This window comes from Pantherophis guttatus, chromosome 11 (assembly GCF_059756535.1).
Source record: "Pantherophis guttatus breed Tessera chromosome 11, ASM5975653v1, whole genome shotgun sequence".
NCBI classification, from domain to species: domain Eukaryota; kingdom Metazoa; phylum Chordata; class Lepidosauria; order Squamata; family Colubridae; genus Pantherophis; species Pantherophis guttatus.
The window spans coordinates 19,302,042-19,318,380 of record NC_142073.1 but is presented as its reverse complement, the minus strand read 5'-3'; the positions used below and the strand labels follow the sequence as shown (position 1 = coordinate 19,318,380).

Genomic DNA, 16,339 nt, shown 5'->3' with positions numbered 1-16,339 from the left:
GTGGGGGGACGGACACTTTTGCCCTCCCCGGGCTCTGGAGGCTTTGCTCGAGCCCCCGAGAGGGCAAAAACAGCCTCCCCAGGCTCCGGAGGCCCTCTGGAGGCTGGAAACTTCCCGAACTTCCAGTAGGCCCTTTTTTCGCCTTCCCCGAGCCTCCGTGTGTGCCCTGCAATTACCTACATCCAGAACAGGCTGTGTGGGGACTCCTGGGAGGGAAGGGGTGGGGTGGGCGGGGCCAGTCAGGAGTGGGATTTGTGGGTTCTCTGAACGGCACAGAATCTTAGCTAGAGGTTCTCGCGAACCCCTGAGAACCCCCAGCAGCCCCACCCCTGCTCAAGACTCTACTTAAGAGTCCTAGCATTTTAGCTAAGCACGGTGTATGGAGCTGATTCATCTGGTTAGCTTATTTTTCAGTATGTTTTCGGAACCCCAACAAGGGGTTGGGTAATCAAGATTAAAACCATGATTGTGTTCTGAGAACTCGGCAAGATTCTTAGGGCTCCATGAATGGAGTGGAATCTAGGCAGAGATAGAAATGAGGGGTATCCTGAATTATTTCCTACTTGTTAGTTTTAAAGGACTTGGAACAATGTTTCTCAACCTTGGCTGAACGTCAGCACTTAGGATTCCACAGCTAGAATGCAAAGTCCTTCACTTTCCTACAATGCCATTCATTTTTTGTTTGCCTTCTTTTAATAACTACGTCAGGGGTCTGCAACCTTAAGCACTCAAAGAGCCATTTGGACCCATTTCCCACAGAAAAGAAAACACCGGGAGCCACAAAACCCTTCCCCTACCTGACTATTTCTTGAGCAGCCAAAAAACTAGTATATGTAGTTGAATTAAACGTTCTGTTTTCTTCTGAAACTTTTCTTTTCTTGGATTTATCCATGGTTGGCCTATCGGGGGTCGAAAAGCTCAATAAATTGCGTGCTGGTGGGTGTCACACATTGGCGGTTGTGACGTATATTTTGAGTGACAGGGAGCCGCAGCAGAGTGGTGAAAGAGCCACATGCGGCTCCAGAGCCACAGGTTGCTGACCCCTGAACTAGGCAAAAAAAAAAAACCAGAGAGAGGTTCCATTCTACAGAAATAGCAGCTTGTAGCTCCATTTTTAATAAAATGTTTTTAAAAATTGATAAATAGGTGCATTTATATACCTGTCAAATAAACTATATTTTTCAGCTTCATGAACCAAACTTTTTTTTTTTGATAAGCAACTTTATAAACATATTTATATCTGTGAAAGCTATTGCATAAATGACTGGTTTCCCCAAATTTTATTTTTTTTTTCCTAAATGTTGATTTATCATTGGTGGAAAAGATTTACGTCTTTACAACTGATTTTAAAATGCATATGTCATGGCTTAAATATCAGGTCTTGCTTTTCAGCCTTCTTATTTTTCAGTGCTCCCCTATTTTATTTATTTATTTATTTGATTTGATTTCTATACCGCCCTACTCCCGAAGGACTCAGGGCGGTGCACAGCCAAACAATAAAACACATACATACAAAATTTAAAAGTAGAATTAAAATCAAATTAAATAATTTTGGCCAAGACAAATTAAAACCCCAAACTATTTAAAACCAAATTTTAAAATTGAATACATAAAATACTAAAAGATATTTAAAAATTAAAAATCTTTTATAAAAGAGGGAGAAAGTTAGGCCACGCCCGCCTGGTGAAATAATAAGGTCTTCAGCTCGCGGCGGAAGGTGCGCAGATCCGGGATCCTCCGTATCTCTGGGGGGAGCTCGTTCCAGATAGTAGGTGCCCCCACAGAGAAGGCTCTGCCCCTAGGGGCCGCCAGTCAGCATTGTTTGGCCGACGGCACCCGGAGGAGCCCCTCTCTATGGGAGCGTACCGGCCGGTGGGAGGCTATTGGTGGTAGCAGGCGGTCCCATAAATAACCAGTTCCTGAGCCATGGAGCGCTTTTGCCCTATCTGGATAGGGCAAAAACCCAGGCAAATATTAGTAGAGAGGAAAGAGAAAACCTTTGTCTTTGTACCATATGGAATGTAATGGAATGAGGCTAGGGCTAGGGCTAGGGCAGGGGTTGGCAATCTTAAACACTCAAAGAGCCACAAAGGTCCTAACCGGAAGTCCCCCATTCAATTCTGGAGCCGACTGGAAGTCCAGTTCCCCCACCATAGAGTCTCCTCCTAGCACGGTGTCCTTTTCCCTCTACCTGTCCTAACCGAAAGTCGTATCAATTGTGGAGCCGACCTGCGACAGGGAGCCGCAGCAGAGGGGTGAAAGAGCCACATGCGGCTCCAGAGCCGCAGGTTGCGACCCCTGGGCTAGGACAAGGACAAGGACAAGGACAAGGACGACAAGGACAAGGACAAGGACAAGGACAGAATAGAATATTTGGCCAAGTGTGATTGGACACAAAGAATGGAATGGAATAGAATAGAATTCTTTATTGGTCAAGTGTGATTGGACACAAGGAATTTGTCTTTGGTGCATATGCTCTCAGTGTACATAAAAGAAAAGATACATTCGTCAAGAATCATAAGGTACAACACTTAATGATAGTCATAGGGTACAAATAAGCAATCAAATCATACTAGGAAACAATATAAATTGTAAGGATACAAGCAATAAAGTTACAGTCATGCAGTAGTAAGTGGGAGGAGATGGGTGATAGGAACGATGAGAAGTTTAATAGTAATAGTAATGCAGACTTAGTGAATAGTTTGACAGTGTTGAGGGAATTATTTGTTTAGCAGAGTGATGGCATTCGGGGAAAAACTGTCCTTGTGTCTGTGCAGTGTGCAGTGCTCTATAGCGTCGTTTTGAGGGTAGGAGTTGAAACAATTTATGTCCAGGATGCGAGGGGTCTGGAAATATTTTCCCAGCCCTCTTCTTGACTCGTGCAGTATACAGGTCCTCAATGGAAGGCAGGTTGGTAGCCATTATTTTTTCTGCAGTTCTAATTATCCTCTGAAGTCTCTGTCTGTCTTGTTGGGTTGCAGAACCAAACCAGACAGTTATAGAGGTGCAGATGACAGACTCAATAATTCAATATCTTTAAGTAATGCCCCATATGGAGAACTTGTTTTTATTTATTTCCCTTAAAAACCTCAATCCTTTCTTAAAAAGATATTCCCAAACTTCAGCATAGACAACACTGCCTCTTGAAATAGTGCCCATTGTTGTATTTAAAGGAATTAGAAAACCAGAAAGACAAAATATTTAAAAAATGTCCAGATCCTGAAAGATTCTTGAGAGCTTGTCCAAGAATCCTAAAAAAATTTGCATGAGTTCTCCATCCCTGTCCTTCTTTTTACCCAAGTACTGTGGTGTGAAATTTCTCAACATTTTATACTAAATTCTAAGCAGTTGGTGGCCCCCAAGTCAAGTGACTTGAAAAGCGATTTAGGTGACTACGTGAAATTAATTTAGATGTGTGCCTGAGTGAGTCGGGGTTTTGGCAAGATTTAAGAATCCAATTTAAGATGAATTAACCTCTTTTCGATGGTTCTCTTGCAAGAACCATCCTTTAGTCCTGTTAAGTATTCAGGTAGTCCTCGAACTTACAACAGTTCATTTAATGACCGATGAAAAAAGCGATTTATGAACATTTTTTCACACTTATGACCGTTGCAGCATATCCAGAGTCCAGGGGTGAAATGCTCCCGGTTCGGACCGGATCGCTGGATCCGGTAGCGATGGAGGCGGGTGGTTCGGAGAACCGGTAGCAAAAATCCCTGCCCCCTGCCCCTCCCCCCATTGCCCAGCTGAGCCGCGCAATCATCAATTTTTTTTATTTTTAAAAGCATTTTTTCTACAACCACTTTGCCCGAAAAAATGCTTTTAAAAGTTAAAAAAAAAGGGGCCTCTGATGATCCCACAGCTCAGCTGGGATCATCAGAGGCTTTTAAAAGCATTTTTTCTACAACCTCTTCGGCCGAAGAGGTTGTAGAAAAAATGTTTTTAAAAGGAAAAAAAGCCTCTGCTGATCAGGCAACTCAGCTGGGATCGTCAGAGGCTTTTAAAAGCATTTTTTCTACAACCTCTTCAGCCGAAGAGGTTGTAGAAAAAATGGTTTTAAAAGTAAAAAAAAAAGTTGGCCACGCCCACTCAGTCATATTACCTCCCCACCAAGCCACGCCCACAGAACCGGTAGTAACAAATTTGACATTTCACCACTGCCACAGTCATATGATCAGAATTTGGATGCGTGGTAACTGGTTCATATTTGTGACGATTGCAGTGTCTCGGGGTCATGTGATCCGCTTTTGCGACCCTCTGACAAGCAAAATCAATGGGGAAGCCAGATTCACTTAACAACCGTGTCACTGACTTAACAACTGCAGTGGTTCACTTAACAACGATGGCAAGAAAGGTTGTAAAACAGGGCAAAATCCACTTAACAAATGTCTCACTTAGCAACAGAAACGTTCGGCGCCATTGTGGTCGTAAGTTGAGGACTACCACTATTATAGGAATAAGGCCGACATTAGCAGCGTCAGTGGTCTTTGCAATATGCAACTTTTTTTTGCACTGTTATTGTAAACAGCAGTTGAGCCTTTATCTTCAGGAGCTCGTAATTATTTAAGAGTGCCTTTGTTTCATTCTGTCGGCAGTGTTTTATCTTTGCAAAAAAAAAAAAAAAATTAGTAAACTGTTAGGAGGAGAAAACGTGTATCCTGTCCTCTAACAAAATTTAGATTAACCTTTTGAAAAACAAGAGTTTTACCGCACTAACTGTAACCAAGCAATGAATGTACTTAACCATTAAATCTGGGAGACTAAAGTACTTATGTCAATTAATTAAAAGAAAATGCATCTATTAACGATAGCGTTTATTATCTCCCTCGCTGGCGGGCTCACTCAAAGCAGTGACGCAGAAGGAACCCATTTGAATTCCTAAGTTACTACTGCGGTTGGAAGGGAATTGGAAGTTTATCGTATTTAATTTATGGTAAACCCTCTGCTAAAGAAGTCCCAACACAGGATTCGTAGAGTCCATGTGACAACCCCCCCCCAATCCCTTTCCTTCAGGTACAGAGCTAACCCAGGTCTGGGAAGGTAAAGAGGGAGGGAAGTGATGTCATATATGCCACGATGTCATCAAGCTAATGACACAAAGGATGACCTTATGGAAACACATAATTTACACTATCGATGTAATGTTTTCACGAGGCATGTGGCATCACTGCCGCTGGTACCAAATCAGGAGTGTCGGTGTTACAGTCTTGAGCATTGGCGAATTAAGCTGATTTATTTCTGTCTCAGTGGCAACCTGCTTCAAACTTAATTTATTTTTTTCTTTTGGTTGGGGCGAGGGAGGTGGTGAGATTTTTCCGGCTTAGTTTCCCATTGGAGAGATCCTTCCCTTCCCTTCCCTTCCTTCCCTTCCCTTCCCTTCCCTTCCCTTCCTCCTCCTTCTACTTCTTCCTTCCTTCTCATTCTCATTTCCCTCCCTCCCTCCCTCCCTCCCTCCTTCCTTCCTTCCTTCCTTCCTTTCTCCCTCCTTCCCTCCCTCCCTTCCTTCTCCTTCTCCTTCTCATTCTTATCTCCCTCTGTCCAGTGATGGGATTCAGCCAGTTCGCACCACTTCGGGAGAACCGGTTGTTAACTTTCTGAGCAGTTTGGCAAACTGGCTGTTGGAAGAAATCATTAGGGCAGAGAACCGGTTGTTAATTACTTGAATCCCACTACTGCCTCCCTCTCTCCCTCCCTCCTTCCTTCCTTCCTTCCTTCCTTCCTTCCTTCCTTCCTTCCTTCCTTCCTTCCTTCCTCCCTCCCTCCCTCCCTCCCTCCCTCCCTCCCTTCCTTCTCATTCTCATCTCCCTCCCTCCCTCCCTCTTCCTTCCTTTCTGCCTCCCTCCCTCCTTCCCTTCCTTCTCATTCTCATCTCCCTCCCTCCTTCCCTCCCTTCTCATTCTCATTCTCATTCTCCCTCCCTCCCTCCCTCCTTCCTTCCTCCGTCCCTCCCTCCCTCCCTCCCTTGTTTCTTCCTCCCTCCCTTCCTTCCTCCCCTTTAGCTCATGAACAACAGGTTCCATAAATGGAATACTAGTTTGATGACTTTGCAGGTTTCCCTGCCCCTATAACCCAGATAAACCCAAACAGTTAAAATTGATAGGAATTTAAGACCTAAAAGGTAACCTAAAAGATAAAAGGGGATACCAGGCCCTTCCTGGAGAAAACGGGCAGGAGAGGAAACTTTTGCCCTCGTTAAAAGTGTGCTGTGTTATATTCAGAGATTTGACTCTTTGAATACACTTTGGAAATGGGCTTTACAGTTTGATGCTAGTGAAATTGATTTATAAGCTAATTAGGTACAGGCTTAAGGAGAAGATTGATAGAACAGGGTATTACTTACTAGATTTACATTCTACCTTTCATCAAGAGGAAAGGACAATGGCAAGAGCCACAGTGGTGCAGTGGTTAGAGTGGAATATTGCAGACTACGTCTGCTGACTGCCAGCTGCCTGCAATTTGGCAATTCGAATCTCACCAGGCTCAAGGTTGACTCAGCCTTCCGTCCTTCCGAGGTTGGTAAAATGAGGACCCAAATTGTTGGGGGCCATATGCTGACTCTGTGAACCGCTTAGAGGGGGCTGTAAAGCACTGTGAAGTGGCATATAAGTCTAAGTGCTACAGCTATATAGTCTACCCTGCAGATTTCCCCTAGTGTTAGGTAGGACTGAGGCAGGGAGAGAAGCTGGGGCCAAGCCATCAACTGCAAAAGGAATTAGAGACGACCTTGATAGGAAAGAACCATTAAGGAGAGAGTTGGAGAAACAATTCCGGAGGGTGAAGCAAAGGTAAGAAAGAAACTCAACAGAATCCCACCTCGATTCTGCTAGTTTCACTCGAAGAAGCTTTCAAGATTGATTCAGCTCTTCCACATTGGCCAGCTCAAAAAAATAGGCACGGTAGGGAGTCCAAGAATGCTAATTATTGTAATAGAACAGCGATTCTTGACCTCAACACCTTTAAATCCCAAAATCCCCCATGCCGGCTTGGGGGGATTCTGGGAGTTAAAAGTCCACCCATCTTAAGATTGCTGAGGTTGAGAAATAGTGCTCTATCTAAAAGTTGGGCTGGCTCCGTTAAGAATGGAGAATCATGACAAATGAGAAGTAGAGTAAATGTAGTATCTTCTCCTGGGAATTTTTCTTCTTCTAGCACAGGGGTCTCCAAACTTGGTAGCTTTAAGACTTGTGGACTTCAACTCCCAGAATTCTAAATAGCTGGCTGAGGAATTCTGAGAGTTGAAGTCCACAAGTCTTAGTGGACTTGGACACCCCTGTTCTAGCACTAACAAATTTCTTACGCTAGGAACTATCCCCTTTTCCTATGTTATCCATACCAGTAGACCATGGGTCCTCAAACTACGGCCCGCGGGCCACCGAAACCATTAATCCAGCCCGCATAGGACCACGAGGCTGCCCCATCCACATTGCCCCACCCACCCTTTGGCCGAGTGCAGGACTTACCCTCGCTAGGCCCACGGGCTGGAATTGAAAGGTAAGGCCAACAATTTTGGCCTGCAGAGATGTTCTGGGGGTGGGGGAGGTGAAAAATGGGGTGCACAGATGCCCAGGAGGCCAAAAAACGGGCAAAAACAGCCTGTTTTTCACCTCCCCTGCCTCCAGAAGATAGATAAAGAGAGATAGATGAACACAGAGAGAAAGAAAGAGAGGGAGAGGGAGAGGGAGAGAAAGAGAGAGAGAGAGAGAAACAGAGGGAGAGGGAGAGACAGAAAGAAAGAGAGGGAGAGTGAAAAAGAAAGAAGGAGATACAGAGAGTGAGAGAGAAAGAGAGGGAGAGACAGAAAGAGGGATAGACAGAGAGAGACAGAGACAGAGGGAGAGAGGGAGAGACAGAAAGAGAGAGAGAGAGAGACGGAGAGGGAGAGGGAAAGTTTGAGGACCCCTGCAAAAGACATTCGTGGTATCTCAGTCTGGGGAAGTACACCAGGGGAAACTCCCTCTCTCTTATCTTGCTTTTTTCTCTCAAGAACTAATTGGATCTGGGACAAGCAAACATCCGTATTAGCCTAAAACAATCCCTTTCCACAAATTAAATATTAACCTTGATCACTAGAAGAGGAAGAAAAAAATCAATTAGAGGGAAATAGAGTAAAATGAGAAGGATGGGTTTGCATTTCATCAAATGATAATCAGACAATCAAATAGCATTATCTCCATTATCTGCTTATCGTCTGATTGCAGATATGTTCAGATTTTCTTTCTCCGGTTTTCTAAATGTTTTTTAAAAATGTTCCTTGAACAAGACGATTCTGGATCTTAAAACTAAAAAAGGGTCTTTTTTAATCTTTTTTTTTTTTTTTTGCCTTACTCTGTTACTTCGGTGGATATACAGATGTGCCTAGAAGAAATCATAGTGGTGAAATTTGGCTTCTGGCAAGAAATTTAGGATAGGAAAGATGGTCCCTAGGTTGAATATAGATTTAAAAGCTGCCTAACTGTTCTACCCAGGTCAATGTAGACTTCTGAATTTGTCTAGTTTTTAGCACAAACTTAGCAGGATCATTGGAGTGGGTGGATGTGTCGCTCAGCAGTAGAAAACATTTTATATCATGTGGAAATTCCCAGATTCGGATGATTTGAAACCCCTAGACATTCACACAGTGCTGCATAGATGAATGGCTTGTGTTAATGGTTGGATTTGTAAAAAGTAAAGGTTCCCCTTGCACATATGTGCTAGTCGTTCCCGACTCTAGGGGGCGGTGCTCATCTCCGTTTCAAAGCCGAAGAGCCAGCGCTGTCCGAAGACGTCTCCGTGGTCATGTGGCCGGCATGACTCAACACCAAAGGCGCACGGAACGCTGTTACCTTCCCCCAGAAGTGGTCCCTATTTTTTCTACTTTCATTTTTTACGTGCTTTCGAACTGCTAGGTTGGCAGAAGCTGGGACAAGTAACGGGAGCTCACCCCATTACACGGCACTAGGGATTCGAACCGCTGAACTGCCGACCTTTCGATCGACAAGCTCAGCGTCTTAGCCGCTGATTTGTACTGGATTTGTACATCATACTATATACCCAAGTTTAATTTAAACAAAGTTTAAAATAAGCACTTTGGCTGGTTCACACACTACTAAGCTATAAGTTTACCATCTACAAGAGCTGAGGTGCACGAAATCGAAGCCTGATGTTATGAGTAAACTATCTGGTTTAGCTTCGAGTATGAGACCCACCTGAAAGAGATTGGAAGCTGGGATTGCTGTGTCAAATGACCAGAGGACTTAACTCATTCTTGCTTTCCTCTTAGTTCAAGTCATGTATAGACTCGTAGGGATAAATGAATGGCGAGAGAGTGTTTTATGGACATGCTTGGGAGAAGGATCATATATACCATCCATGCACTCAATCTTTGTCTAGCAAGCAAAGAAGTTCTGGGATTGAGCAGGGCTGCCTTAAACAGAGATCCTAGCTGTGCCAATTTGAAAATACCTATCTCCTACCTCCATCCCCCTCTTGCCCCATTGGTACCCACCTTGGTGTAACAGCACGTGATGAGCACCAGCGGTAGTAGATAACCCACCACGAAGATGGTCACCTTGTACATCTGCTTGGCTCCCGGATTGCCAGGCCAGTGTTCCCAGCAGAAAGAGCTGTTGGGTGCCTGCTGGTGCCCATTTAAAAGTTCCTGGTGCTCGGCCACGGGGATGGCAAAGAGGAGAGAGAGGAACCAGATGATGCCCACCCCAAGAGTGGCATTGCGCTTGCTTCGAATGCACAGGGAGCGCTTAGCATGGACCACAGCGATGTAGCGGTCCACCGACATGGCCACCAAGGTGAAGATGCTAACGAGCATGGTGGCCATGACGAGGTAGTGCACCCACTTACAGAAAAAGGCACCAAAGATCCACTCTGGCAAGGAGTAAATGGTGGCCTGGAATGGGACACAGAAGAGAAGGAAGGAGAAGTCCGCAATGCTCAAGTTGAGGATGAAGATGTTGGTGGCACTGCGGGATGGACGTCCACCTGGTGGGAGACGTCCAAGTACCACCAGCACCAGTGTGTTCCCCACCATGCCCAGTAGAAAGATCAGTCCAAACAGCACGGGGATAATTACTGTCTCTGGTCCACCTCCTGTCATGCTTGGCCAACAAGTAGAAGCATTGGCTTGCTTGAAAACCATATCAGTGGTGCAAAAGGTGACATTGGTTGCTACCTCCTCCATGGGGGCTCTTTTGAGGGGATGGCCCCACTTTGGGGGGATGTTTCCCGGGAAATAATGGATCTGTATGTTTTGCCTATAAGTTGTAGAAGTTCTTGATCAAAGCTTCTTCCCCTGCCTGGATGGAAATCTTGATGGGTTCTATATGCTTGGTCTGACTTCAAAGATCTTCTTCATGGTAATCAGTAAAAAGCATTTCATTCAAAAGTCCCAGCAGTTGATTGGGCATCTTGAAGACTTTGCTTTCCTTTGGTGGTTGCCAAGATCGTCAACTGGAGTCTCCGTTCATCAACCCTTGGAGATAAAGAGAGGGCTGCTGCTTCCAGCAATGCTGCCGAGAAAGCTAGTGAGTGAGCTGGACGGAGAGCAGCTGGCTCAGCTTTCCAGCTCCTCCTCTTTTCACTCTGTAGCTTGAGGGAGGGGAGAGGACTCTTACTAAGCAAACACAACACAAGGTATGAGTTTTCACACGAGATGCTTGAAAGTATTGTTTTCTCCCCGTGCTTCCCGGTCTCTGGTGCAAATCAAAACCAGAAGACACTGCTAAAACTTGGTTCTGCACTGCTATGTGCATCCTGCCCCAACCTGCTTGTTTAGTAGACTTCAAGGAAGGTGGGGTTGCCCAGATCCTGAAAGCCTTGTGATCCTGCAACTCAATTCACACATGAACCCAAATGTGGTTTAGATCGGGGGTCTCCAACCTTAACAACTTTAAGACCAGAATTGGGAGTTGAAGTCCACAAGTCTTAAAGTTGCCAAGGTTGGATGGAGACTCCTGGTTTAGATGACCTTGGCTTGGTGTGCAGTTACAATTCAACGGTCACTTTTTGGAAGGGGACAAGATGACCCTGAAGTCTGTGGGAGACTCAGCCCATCCTAGAGATGTGCTCCTCTAGGTTAAGACATATAAACTGAACATGCTCAAAAGCTCCTCTCGAGTCAGCTTGTTGTAAGGATTTGTTTGATGGCTTTATCAAACTGGTGGCCTCTAACGAGGAAGTTGATAGGGAGATGCTGTGGAAAAACAGTTCAACTAGCAGACGATAATTACTGCAGGGGACTAAAATCTGTCTTTTTCATTTAGTAGACAAGAAGTGTTTGCAAGCTGGCGATGGAATAATGACTGCTAGAGAAAGATGCCACCTTAAGGGAAAGCGTTATGTCTCAGCCTGCTTTGATCCTCAATAAAAGGTAAAGGTTCCCCTTGCACATATGTGCTAGTTGTTCCCAACTCTAGGGGGCAGTGCTCATCTCCGTTTCAAAGCCGAAGAGCCAGCACTGTCTGAAGACATCTCTATGGTCATGTGGCCGGCATGACTAAACGCCAAAGGTGCACGGAACGCTGTGACCTTCCCCCCAAAGGTGGTCTCTATTTTTCTACTTTCATTTTTTACGTGCTTTCGAACTGCTAGGTTGGCAGGAGCTGGGAGAAGTCACGGGAGCTCACCCTGTTACCCGGCACTGGGGATTCGAACCACTGAACTGCCGACACTTTTGATCAACAAGCTCAGTGTCTTAGCCACTGAGCCACCACGTCCCTGTTTGATCCTCAATATGTATCTGTTAATAAGCTGGCCTCGTACAAGCCTTCCATGTCACAAGAGTTCTACCTTTTCCTAAGGGAAACAGCTTTGGGAGAAAGTGACTTTTGAAAACCTCTCTTCAACCATGAAAGCAGAGAGTCTGAAATGATGTCAAGACTACTGGTAGCTTTTTCTCCTGACTGGGAACAACCACATGGGAACAACCAGTTAAGGCATCTAAGGCACTGAGGGAGAGTCAGACCTAACCCTCTTGTGCCTATGTAGCAAGTCCTACCTAATTCCACATTTGACCCCCTCCTGCCAACCAGGATGGTTACTCTCCAGCTGATTGGCTGCAGTCCCCAAGGCTCAGTGGCTAAGACACTGAGCTTGTCGATCAGAAAGGTCGGCAGTTCAAGGGTTCGAATCCCTAGTACAGGTCCCCTGTGTGAGCAGGGGGTTGGATTAGATGACCTCCAAGGTCCCTTCCAACTCTGTTACTGTTAAACACCCAAGGCTGTATACTAGATCAGTGGGAACAGAGCAGTGGTGAAATCTAAAATTTGTTACTGCCGGTTCTGTGGGTGTGGCTTGGTGGGGCGGGGTAATGTGACGGTGGGCGTGGCCAATTTTTTTTTTAACTTTTAAAAGCATTTTTTCTACAACCTCTTCGGCGAATGGGTTGTTAAAAAATGCTTTCAAAAGGCTCTCACGATCCCAGCTGAGTTGCCTGATCAGCAGAGGCTTTTTTTTTACTTTTAAATGCCTCTGATGATCAGGCAACTCAGCTTGGATCGTCAGAGGCATTTAAAAGAAAAAAAGGGTTTTTTTCTTTTAAAAGCCTTTGACGATCCCAGCTGAGCCGCACGATCATCAGAGGCTTTTTTTTTTTTTTACTTTTAAAAGCATTTTTTTGGCTGAAGAGGTTGTAGAAAAAATGCTTTTAAAAGTAAAAAAAAAGCCTCTGATGATTGTGTGGCTCAGCTGGGCATGGGGGGGCAGGCAGGGATTTTTGCTACCGGTTCTCCGAACCACCCACCTCCATCACTACCGGATCGGGCGATCTGGTCCGAACCGGGAGCATTTCACCCCTGGAACAGAGGCTGTTGAGATCAGGAAGTCTTGTAAATACTTCCTGGGATGGTTGGGAGAACAGGCCCAACAGAGACTCCACTTCCTCAGTTCCACGGTGTGATATGCCGGCCTGACAGCCGAGGATAGAAAAACATTACAGAGTGGGATGAGCCCAGCACAAAACATTGTGTGTTGTCCCCTGATACCACTAGATGAGATTCCTAGGGCTCGCTGCCTTAGAAGAGTGAGGAAAATCCTCAGGGAAAAACTCACACCCTGGTCATCTGAAAGGAGATATAGAAGCATAAGCAGCTGCACAAACAGGCTGAAGAACAGTTTTTATCCGTGAGCTGTCAGACTCCTGAATGGAAAATAACTTTACAACAACATAGTATGATGGACTTGCGGGGCCGGTGCAATGTGCAATAAGTTCATACGATGCAATAGGATTGTGTGTTTGTTAGTCGGATTCACTGGGTTACGGATTTTTCTTTTACTGTCTTTCACTGTGAGTTGTATTGGGTTGGGGAGAATTGCACGAAGGGTGCACAAATTTCTTGCCAGAAGCCAATCTCATTGTACACATGTTGTACTCTGACAATAAAGATTTGAATTTGAATGAATTTCTGGGACGATGGAAGATGTCAGCAATGAGCCCACTTCCTTAAAGGTGCCCCTTGACTTGATTAGCATAATAATGGTTTGCCAAATCCAATGGCCAAGTATGCAGGGAGTGATTAAAGTATTTTATGCGAATTCCGATGTCTGAAAGGATTATTTCTTGAGTTTCTTTTCCCTTATATGTGGCAAAACATAAGCTACCCTGGAGCAGATCAAGAGTTCGTTTTTAATTTCCATCACTCCGCAAAACTCAGAAGCGAATGTTTTCTTTTGATTCTCTCCCTGAACGATTCCTTCTGATACAAGAAACAACACTAAAACGATAGTCATTTTTTCTGCCAGCTCGTTGATAGCAGAAGCATTGCAGACTAATTTCATGGACGAGGTAGCATCTAACAGTTCAAACCTACACATGCATCTGCTTGGAAGCGAGATTTTTGGAGGATTAATCCCAAGTGGTTTGGCTCAAGGAGTCAGCCTTCCTTCTCCATCTTCAGTGTTTTTTGATTTGGAACCGGGGCAGAAGGCTAATAGACGAAGTTTGGAAGAAAGGCTTTTGAGACATGTTGCTTTGCATTATATTCGGTCCTGTCAAAAAGAAAAGAAATGGAAGAGTATTATAAGGAAAAACAAAACGGCGAATGGATTGTAAGGGGGTTGTTAGGTCATTGTCTTCCTATCTACTAGAGAAGGATGCTTCGGTACAGATTTTGAGCAGGCACCAAATCAAAGAAATCCAGAGATGGTGCAGGGATGTCCATGAGGAGAGGGTCAAAAAGTCAAGGTGGAAGTTCTGACTAGAAGATGAATGGAATGGAATGGAATAGGAATAGGAATAGAATAGTTGGAAGCAGTGGTGAAATCCACATTTTTTTACTACCGGTTCTGTGGGCGTGGCTTGGTGGGCGTGGCATGGTGTGACTTGGTGGGCGTGGCAGGGGACGGATACTGCAAAATTCCCATTCCCTCCCCATTCCTGGGGGAAGGATATTGCAAAATCTCCATTCCCACCCCACTCTGGGGCCAGCCCACTCTGGGGCCAGCATTTGCCGGTTCTTCGAACTACTCAAAATTTCCGCCACCGGTTCTCCGAACTACTCAAAATTTCTACTACTGGTTCTCCAGAACCTGCTGGATTTCACCCCTGGTTGGAAGGGACTTTGGAGGTCTTCTAGTCTAACCACCTGCTCAGGCAGGAAACCCTATACCATTTCAACAAATGGTTGTCCAATCTCTTCTTTAAAACTTCCAGTGTTTGGAGCATTCACAACTTCTGGAGGCAAGTTGTTCCACTGATTAAGTTGCTTCTCTCCTTGATTAGTTTCCACCCATTGCTTCTTGTCTTGCCTTCAGGTGCTTTGGAGAATAGCTTGACTCCCTCTTCTTTGGGGCAGCCCCTGAGATATTAGAACACTGTTATCATATCACCCCTAGTCCTTCTTTCCATTAAACTAGGCATACCCGAATCAAAGCTTCATCTCTCTCTCTCTCTCTCTCTCTTTTACTCAACATACACTAAAAATTAACAGTTCTTTGATCCTATAGTTCTGGCCACCATCTTGACTATTTGATGCACACACACAAATCCAGTAGACACCCTTGGCTCGTGTTACTATTGGACCTGCGATTATTACAACCTGCATGAGCCGTTCTTGGGCATCTAAATAAATATATTGGCAGTTATTTATTTATTATATTTATTTAGATACAAGTGAAGTCTGCAAGCCAGATTGTAGAGCTGGGTGATCAGGATACCAACCAGCTAGTAAGAAAAAAAACCCATACTCCATCATTCTTATTCTTCTTTTCATTTTCATTTTATTCTTTTTATTTGATTCCTTCTTTTGCAAACTTTGTCTTTCTCCATCTTTTTCAACACTTCCCACTTGTATACTTTTGGTTTGAATGTCAAAGAGAGGGAACGTTCTCTTCCACCTTCCACCTTCAGCCTTCAAGCTTGGAGTAAAAATAATTAAAGACTGTGCCACAAAAATCACAATGCATGAAATACAAATGAGGGCAAACTATCTGACAACCAAATCCAGAAGTCATTTGAATGTTTCACAGCAGCAAGAGAAAGATGCTTGTTCCAAGTCCGTAACATGGCAAACAATCTTTATTGAGGGAGCACCAGCGCTTTTATAAACCTGTTCAGGCTTCAAGCTCAGGATCAAAAGCATTATGTTTTAGAATCAGTTGGTGCAGTCTAAGGACATCACCATGACATTATCAGCAACCATAACAAAGCAACCAGATCTTAGTAGAAAAAATTGAGATATTCACTAGATGACAAAAAAAGGACATGAACTTTCTGTATTTCTTGGTGGCCTTCTAGTGGCTTTCTTTCTTTCTTTCTTTCTTTCTTTCTTTCTTTCTTTCTTTCTTTCTTTCTTTCTTTCTTTCTTCCTTCCTTCCTTCCTTCCTTTCTTTCTTTCTTTCTTTCTTCCTTCCTTCCTTCCTTCTTTCCTTCCTTCCTTCCTTCTTGCTTCGTTCCCTTCCCTTTCTTTTCCTTCCTTCCTTCTTCCTTCCTTCCTCCTTCCCTTCCTTCCTTCTTTCCATCTTCCTTCCTTCCTTCCTTTCTCTTCCTGTTCCTTTCTTTTCCTTCCTTCCTTCCTTCTTCCTTCCTCCTTTCCTTCCTTCTTTCCTTCTTCCTTCCTTCCTTCCTTTCTCTTCCTGTTCCTTTCTTTTCCTTCCTTCCTTCCTTCTTCCTTCCTCCTTTCCTTCCTTCCTTCCTTCCCTTCCCTTTCTTTTGCTTCCTTCCTTCCTCCTTTCCTTTCCTTCCTTCCTTCCTCCCTCCCTCCCTCCCTCCCTTCCCTTCCCTTTCTTTTCCTTCCTTCCTTCTTCCTTCCTTCCTCCTTTCCTTCCTTCTTTCCTTCTTCCTTCCTTCCTTCCTTTCTCTTCCTGTTCCTTTCTTTTCCTTCCTTCCTTCCTTCCTTCCTTCCTTCCCTTC

The 16,339-nt window shown here is 44.5% G+C and overlaps 2 protein-coding genes across 2 annotated transcripts in view; one reads left to right on the top strand and one right to left on the bottom strand.

Annotated features, from left to right (window-relative positions):
- Window positions 1–10,174, bottom strand: part of LOC117670319 (galanin receptor type 1-like) — a 36,192-nt gene extending 26,018 nt beyond the window's left edge. The window contains exon 1 of the mRNA XM_060695075.2: window positions 9,485–10,174. Coding sequence (XP_060551058.1) covers window positions 9,485–10,174 — 690 coding nt within the window. The remainder of the gene's footprint in view (window positions 1–9,484) is intronic.
- The window catches only part of LOC117670363 (dipeptidase 2-like), a 66,462-nt gene that overhangs the window by 11,876 nt on the left and 38,247 nt on the right, over window positions 1–16,339 (top strand). The gene's annotated exons all lie outside the window — the stretch shown is intronic.